This window comes from Sinocyclocheilus grahami, unplaced genomic scaffold (assembly GCF_001515645.1).
Source record: "Sinocyclocheilus grahami isolate Dianchi unplaced genomic scaffold, SAMN03320097.WGS_v1.1 scaffold651.1, whole genome shotgun sequence".
NCBI classification, from domain to species: Eukaryota; Metazoa; Chordata; class Actinopteri; order Cypriniformes; family Cyprinidae; genus Sinocyclocheilus; species Sinocyclocheilus grahami.
The window spans coordinates 677,333-686,070 of NW_015505830.1; the positions used below are offsets into that span (position 1 = coordinate 677,333).

At 38.3% G+C, this 8,738-nt stretch overlaps 1 protein-coding gene across 1 annotated transcript in view; it reads right to left on the reverse strand.

The window, feature by feature from the left end:
* The window catches only part of LOC107558591 (transcriptional enhancer factor TEF-3-like), a 42,573-nt gene extending 37,729 nt beyond the window's left edge, over positions 1-4,844 (reverse strand). The window contains exons 1-3 of the mRNA XM_016242250.1: positions 4,748-4,844; positions 3,349-3,413; positions 1,484-1,546 (exon numbers count right to left, since the gene is read on the reverse strand). Coding sequence (XP_016097736.1) covers positions 1,484-1,546; positions 3,349-3,413; positions 4,748-4,844 — 225 coding nt within the window. The remainder of the gene's footprint in view (positions 1-1,483; positions 1,547-3,348; positions 3,414-4,747) is intronic.
* Positions 4,845-8,738: the final 3,894 nt, after the last annotated feature.

Here is an 8,738-nt window from a genome sequence, read left to right on the forward strand (position 1 = left end):
GTGTGTGTGTGTGTGTGTGTGTGTGTGTGTGTGTGTGAGTGAGTGTGTGTGTGCGTGTGAGAGTGTGTGTGTGTGTGTGCGTGCGTGCGTGCGTGTGTGTGTGCTGCTGTGGAAAGGCTGAAGGTGGTTTATGGCTCTGGCAGCGTTTGAGTGCTGTTGACAGGTTGACTCCTTCTCCTATAGAGGTCAAATGAAGAACTGGGAGCTCCAACATTATGAAACAGGAGACCACGCTTGGAAAAGCAGCGTGTGTGGAGGCACAGCTCCCCTTTACCTGCTGCTCCAAACCACGTTTACTGAGCCTGGGATTAGCTGCTGAAGTAAGAAAATCAACAACAGTCTGAGAACTAGGAACGCCTGGGATCTGCTGGACGTGGATGTGAAACGCCTCAAACAAGAAGTCAAATCCGTCATGCAACCAATGCATTTGCAAGTTCAGTGTTGAGAAAGATAATAGTTACAAGCTACTAATAACTGTAATTTAACTACTGTAAAGCTAGTTTTAAAAAAAAAGAAACTACTAAGAAAAAGATGCTAAATACAGCGAGTGAAATATAACTATAAATGTACACTAAATACAACCAATAGAAGAAAACCTCATATAAGCAGTGAGGAACAGTTTAGAACAGAACAGAAAACAGAACGTACTGTAGAGAGAATCAGTCAACTGAAGAATCCCTTTTCAATGGTTCATTTAGATGAACAAACAAACTGATTCACTAAAACAAATCTGTCTTTTGATTCTGAACATTTTAAATGAGAAAGAGTGGACATTTTAGCTGAGCGCATTTTATTAGAGCCTCAGTTTGAAAAATAAGCATAACTATTAAAAATAAATATATCTGAATATAATATATGTTTAACTAAAAGAACTGCAACACATCAGTGCATCAGTGAATTGCTTTTTTTTTTACTTGTTCATAAGAATGAACTGATTCACTAAAATGAATCAGACAACTCATGTCGGACAATGAAGCATGGCCAGCCGATGCATTCTTCAGCCCAGATCTGGCAAACGCTGCAGGCTGAAATATGGGCATGTGTGAGTCCGTAACAGTTCTCAGTTACAGAAACGTATTTAAAAGGGCTGTCAGTGTTAGCCGTGTGACCAGAACCACACTCAGACAGCTGGGCCAAGATGGCCGATGGCCAACGGGTGAACTATGCCATATGATGAAAGACAGGAGTGCGCAAGAAGAAGACTCGATATTACTGAGCTGTCTGCTAAGCCCTTGTACAGCCAGAGGTCACACGTTTTCTGAAAATTAGCGACGTGCTGAAATTGATTTATAGCGTAGTGTATGAAATTGCTTGCAATTATATTTGTATCTGAATCATGCCTAGGCTATATTCACTCACAGATTAATGCAATTATCCAGCATTCGAGCCTCTCTTTGCATCATTAACAAATGCATTGACTGTAAAGCGATAATGGTGCTAATTTGCAAAGAGGTGATCAGCATTAGCAGAGTTCATTAGCTACCTTGAGTTTCACCTGAATTTCCCGAGCTTTCCGTCGTGCCAACACCTGAATGTGACTGGAGACCTGCAGAAAACACACAAGATTTTAGCCCAGCTTATCTTATCGTTTAAAATTAATAATCATTTATTTTTTAAAGGAATAGTTCACCCAAAATAAACATTTCCTGAAAATGTGCTCACCCTCAGGCCATCCAAGATGTAGATGAGTTTGTTTCTTCATCAGATTTGGAGAAATGTAGCATTGCATCACTTGCTCTGCAGTGAATGGGTGCCGTCAGAATGAGAGTCCAAACAGCTGATAAAAACATCTCAATAATCCACACCCCTCCAGTCCATCAGTTAACATCTAGTGAAGAGAAAAGCTGCGTGTTTGTAAGAAATGAATCCATCATTAAGAAGTTTTAACATTAAAACGTCATTTCAGGCCATAATCCATAATAATTCTTTCTCCAATGAAAAAGTCCATCTCCTGTTGTCTCTCACATCAAAATCCAAATGAACAGTGCTTCATCTGTGGAGATTTCTTTCCTGATTCAGACAAAATGTCTTTGTCACTGGAGGAAGCGTTATTATCGATTATGGACTTGCGTTTTAGCTGGAAGCAACGATTTGAAGTTAAAATGTCTTAATGATGGATTTGTTTCTTAAAAACATGCAGCTTTTCGCTTCACAAGATGGTAACTGATGGACTGGAGTGGTGTGGATTATTGAGATGTTTTTATCTGCTGTTTGGACTCTCATTATGACGGCACCCATTCACTGCAGAGGATCCATTGCTTAGCAAGTGATGCAATGCTACATTTCTCCAAATCTGATGAAGAAGCAAACTCATCCTAATCTTGGATGGCCTGAGGGTGAAGACATTTTCAGCAAATTTTCATTTTCAGGTGAACTATTCCAGTTTCTGGTCCCCATTGACTTCCATTGTATGGTAAAAAAAACAATGGAAGTCAATGGGGACCAGAAACTGTCTGGTTACCAACATTCTTCAAAATGTTCAACGGAAGAAAAAAATTCATACAGGTTTGGAACAACTTGAATAAATGATCTGATTTCACAAGGGAAGCTTAACTTAAAATGAAAAACTCAAGTGAATTTGCCCTGTAATTTTTAACCAAGGTTGTGCAAAACAAAGAATTTAAATTACGAAGTATGCATGGAAAACTTTACCTAATCAGCGATTGCTTTGACCATTTGTCCACTTACCAGATGCGCTTCTAGTTTCTCTTCTTGTTTTTAGCTATTATTTTTCCTCCCGGGCCCCCAGCTCACCTCGACTCTTTCCGAGGGCTTAAGACTCAGTATGTGACAAGGCCTGAGTGACATCATGCGATATCGAATGCCGGCGGGAAAGCTATTAAATTCCAAACCCCCTCCCCGGCAGCGTGTGATGTGCCCCGATCGTAATGGGACGACCGGGAGCGAGCAGTTGTTTGTGGGTCTAACGAGCGGGACTGAGAGAGGTGCTGAAGACACCCACCGATATCCGATCCGCGTGCGATAAATCACACCGCTGAAGTCCATTTCAGCATCGAGGCCCTCAGAGGCCAAACATTTACACTCAGTGAAAGTCTGTTTGGGAGTTTAACAGGACAAGCCCATCTTTAAGTCCCAGTCTGACATTTGCTGTACTTCCTCTTGCTGTTAATGTGTGACACAAAGGTCAAATAAAAGTAATTAACCAATTTAATCCACGCTTTAGTAGGGACAGGTTAAACTCTAGTTGCCATCACAGATTTATCAGTTAAATTTAGACCTTGCTTTAAAGTATGTACAGACATTTTAAAGGAAAACAAGGCAGTGAATGTACTTAATTATCCAAATATTCTAGAATTTGAATCAGTGTAAGAATCTAGATAACTCTACCTGTTTCCTGGTCCGTGTCTTTCCCGTTCGAAGCTTGATGTATCGCGCAATCAGCTCATTCCGTCCTGAAAAAAACAAACAGAAAAGAAGTTTACAGTCAACGTGAAATTTTACTTTTACAAGAATTGGTTTTATATTGATTAAATCATTATTGATTGAAATGAAAAGTGTCGGAATAGATGGATCGAGCCAGTTACTTTTTGATAAAAAATAATGAAGACAAGAAGACATGAAGATATTTTTCCTTACAATAACCAAGAAAGTGCAAGTAAATAATAAAATACATAAAAATAATAGTGTGTGTGGGTATATATATATATATATATATATTTATATTTATATATAATTAAAAAAATTTATTTTAACGTTTTTGTCAGCCAAACTCATTTGACATGAGATATTTACTTGAAATATCTCTGAGGAAGTTAATATTCACATTTGCATTTACAGTTCGATGTCGCTTAATGGTCACATTGACATGCAGGTAAACAAATTAAATATTTAAATTTTTGTGTTCATGTACATTTTTATGATTTCATTAATTACTAACTTTTTATCAACTCACAAACCCACTGCAGTTCTTACACTAAGCCCAGTTTGAAACCCTGGTTTAATGTAATGTTTAATGCATTTTATGATGTTGAAATCCAAAAATTGAATTTATTTTCTTTCCCTTTGCTTTTTATATCAATATGGTACGTTTAGTTGTAAGTTAGATTAAAAAAAAAGTGATCTAAAAAGTAGTCAGAATACATTACCTAAAGTCAAGTCAAGTCAAGTCACCTTTATTTATATAGCGCTTTTAACAATACAGATTGTGTCAAAGCAACTGTACAGCAATAATTAAGAAAATAGTGTGTCAATAATGCAAAATGACAATAGTAAACACAATTTTTTCAGTTAAAGGCAGTTCATCATTGAATTCAGTGATGTCATCATCTAGCTCAGTTCAGTTTAAATAATATCTGTGCAATCATTTGCAATCAAGTCAACGATATCGCTGGAAATGAAGTGTCCCCAACTAAGCAAGCCAGAGGCGACAGCGGCAAGGAACCAAAACTCCATCGGTGACAGAATGGAAAAAAAACCTTGGGAGGAACCAGGCTCAGTCGGGGGGCCAGTTCTCCTCTGGCCAGATGAAACCAGCAGTTCAATTCCAGGCTTCATTTATTTCACTTTAATGGCATAGAAAAGGACCTATACATTGCCATTAAAGTGAAATTCCTGAACCTAAACATAGGAGCCTGATAAAAATGCAAATTTTAGAAGAAATTTTCAGATGGCACTTAGATATATATATATATTTATATATGTAATAATACATTTAATATTTAATCATTAAAAATTATAAATAAATGCATAAACAAATATATTTTTCTAATCTTCACATTTTTCTAACCTTGAGCCTGCAACTCGTCACATGTGATAAGCAGGTCACACATGACGTGTGTTTGTTGCACGACTGATGTTGTTGAACACATGGTGGGCTGAGGCATGTGTTGACAGTGAGTTTGAGTACATAGCTAAAGTAAGAATGATTACTGTCCCAAACACACGTCTTCATCGGCTGCAGTGGAACGACAGAGCAAGTCATTCATATGTGTGTGTGCTGGGTAATTTATCCGACAAGATCCTGTGCTCAACGTAATTGCATTTGTAAATGTGAAAGCAAGGCTGTGAGATCTTATCTTTCAGGGTTTTCGATCGGGCACAGTGATACAAATATCACACCGCCCTCCCCTACATGACTGTTCATCTTTTTTGTGGTGATGCTTTTGCTGACAGACGGGTCACGCTGGACGAGAAGGTGAAGGGAATGATGGCGCAGGCCTGGCGTAGAGAGGAGCAGCAGCTGGTCTGTGTGTCAATGTTTATAGAATATGCCTTTACACCTCCCATAAATCACAGGGCTCGTTCATCCGGCAAGACTCCGGTTACTAGTATTAGTATACACTAATTACAGATCCCCTAAATGCCCTCTTACCCAACGAAAAACACCTGGTTGTTGCTGTTTTATGGAGAAAATGACCTCGTGATGCATGAGAGGGTCAGATGCTGGTCTTTAGGAGACTTTCTCCTCTCTTCCTTTGGAGAAATAAAAACATAAGTGAATCTAGTAAGAGCATAAAGCTCTAAAATGAACGTGAGATCATTTGATGGGAAAAGTGTGAGCTCATATTGAGATCTCTGCATATCTGAGCACATTGAGACAGATCTCTTCTGAGACTCTAAGTAGAGGAGACCCGTGTGAGTTTAGTGCAGGCGTTTTTGTCGATGGAGATGCCAGGCGTGTTTTTAGCTTCAAGAGCTTCTCAAAGGCATCGTGTGAGATCTCACTTTAGGCTGCACGAATGTATATGTGTGAAGATTTCTTCTACGATGATGATGACACATAGCAACGCCCTAAAACTACCTAGAGTACCCTAGCAACCGCACAGCTTTGTACTAAAAAGCACTACTATGCATAGCAATGCACTTAAAACACACAGAGCCATCGCAACGACATGGCAACTCCCTGACAATGACCTGAAATAAACAAACAACACTCATGTTTACTTCAGCAATTATCACTCCATTTTATTTGTTAAAATAACTTGTTTACTACATGTGATTCTGTGTTTCCTGCACTGCTTCTGAATGGCTCGTTGGGTTTTCCTCATGGACAAAAACAAAAACCCTAACCCTAACAAACAACACAAGCGTAATCTGATTCACAAACATATTACTCTATAAACCGGTTTCTTTTAGCGAATCCAAACAATACAGCGTGACAACTGTAGTCTGATTCGTCATGACTCTTATCAGTCGGTTGAACTGAGTTGAGTTATGTATTAGGCCCATGTGAGGGGTCATTGTGTTCACAGGGGCGGAGCTACAGAGGGGTCATTCATATCAACTCCACAAAAGTGTAAACTGAGCCATGGCCACCTGAAACTCTCTCACACACACACACACACAGTCCACCCTGAGGGTCCACAAGGGTCCGAAACAAAGCTGGTGTCACGCAAAAGTACAACAGCTCCCACAACGACCTCATAAATCCATAAGCTCCCACTCAACCTCTCTTGCTCTCTCTCTTTCTCCTCCTCCTCTTCACATTCCAGTCATTCCTGATCTGTGAGTCCTTCAGCGTCTGCTCAATAAACAACTAACACACACACACATTACAAGGCTTGCACACATTACACGACAAACTTATAGAAAAGAATATCAAAAATCACATATATTTAATATCTTAATTGTTTCTCCGAGAGTATACAGAGAGCAAATGGAGACTTTTGGTGCTTCTTCTCCTGAGAAAATGCCTCATACTGCACTGTCAGGTTCTCAAACATTTGGGTGAGAGACAGACAGATAGATAGAGATAGAGAGAGAGAGAGAGAGAGAGAGCACATCTGTGCAACAGACGGTCTCCTAAAGGCTGGGATGCATGTCAACAAAGGGCACATTTATTAAGGTTGGTGAATGTATGAGATTTCACTGCAGACTGTGTGTTTGTGTGCATGTACACACATATCTGTGCTGCTGTGGAACTCCATGAGAGTAACAAACATGATGAGGGAAGAAAATCACAGAAAGACTGACATTCTGCACACAAATATCCTATAAGAATGGATGTACATAAAAGGCAAAATAAAATAAAAAGGCATCTGAATACGTAAAACATGAACATAAATAAATAAATAATAAATACAAATGTATATATATATATATATAAATAATGTTAGGTTGTGTTTTGGTTAAAACTAAAAATAGTAGTAATTATAAATAGTAATAAAAAATAAATAGTAATTATAGTACCAAAATAGTACAAGTACAAAGAACGGATAACAAATTTAAACCACAGATCATATTCTACACTCCAAAGTAAAGTAAAGTAAAATAAAATTATTAATTAAAAAATACAAAAAATGGCACAAATGAGACCTGGATGACTCTTTTAACCTGGTTAGTGAATCAACATACAGTGTGACCACAATAGTTTGATTTTCAAGCTAATGACTCTCACGAGTCGGTTCATTTTAGTTCATTTTAGTGAATCAAAAACATAGGCTACAACTTGACGAGTGCAGTCCAGTTCTCTTAAATTATTCTTATGAGCTGGTTCTTTTTAGTCAATCAAAACAATCAGCACGACCGGTGTAGTCTGACGCATGAGCAAATGACTCTTTTAACCCAATTCCTTTTAGTGATTCAAACATACAGCATGACCTCTGCAGTTTGATTCACAAACTAAAGAATGTAATGAGTCGTTTCTTTTTAATGAATCAAAAGCATAGGCTACAACTTGACGAGTGCAGTCTGATTCTCTTTAAATGATTCTTATGATTCTTTTTAGTGAATCAAAAGCAATCAGCACGACCGGTGTAGTCTGATTCATAAACAAATGACTCTTTTAACCCAATTCTTTTTAGTAAATCAAACATACAGTGTGACTTCTGTAATTTGATTCACTCTCTCGTGAGACTTTGATAGTTTGATTCACTCTCTCATCGGTTCTTTTTAGTGAATCAAAAACCCAGGCTACAACTCGACAACTCGATTCAACAACAAATGACTCTTATGAGCTAGTTCTCTTTAGTGAATATTCAAAGTAAACTGATTTCAAATGAGACTAAATATTTTTAGTCAATAACAGCACATATTTAACATGCATCTGTTTAAAAAAGCTATCAAAATTAAATATTAATGTTGTGATCTCATGGAAAAGAGTTGCTCATATAACAAACAGGAACATAATATGGGTTTGGAACGACATGAGGGTGAGTAAATGATGAAAGACAGACAGACAGACATGCAAGACCTTTAAGGCTAAGTAGTAACTCTGATATTCTTCCTTGAAGTGTCCGACTCAAATCACACAGAGTGAAAGCCGAGTTGGCCGGTGTGTGTGCCCTGCACTGATGACCTCTGAGGGGCCGCGACCCCACCGCGACCTCAGCAGAACAAAGAGAGAGAATGAGCAAAACACGCTGACTCATTAGAGAGCTCAGACATAAACGAACCTCTGTGAAGAATCAAGCCTATGTGAGGGACGGGTGGCTTTTTCCATCTGTTTGACATGAGGCAGCTAATGAACGTCTGCATCAGTGCATCTCAATACAATGTGTGTTTCTGCAGTGTTTCGTCTGTTTACTGCTCACAGCATGTGGATTTTCTGTGTCCATCTTTTAAAATGTAGTAAATGTACCGTTTAGGAACGAATATGTACACTTAATGTACTAATATGCATCTTTTATGGGTATATAAGGTGCAAAGATGTGCCTTTTGAAAAGCCAAAATGTGCATTATAAACTGCATGGAAAGCTACAAACGAGGCAATGCGATTGACTTAAATGAACCTGAAGTAAAACTGACAATGATATTTTATACACAAAACTGATCCTCCC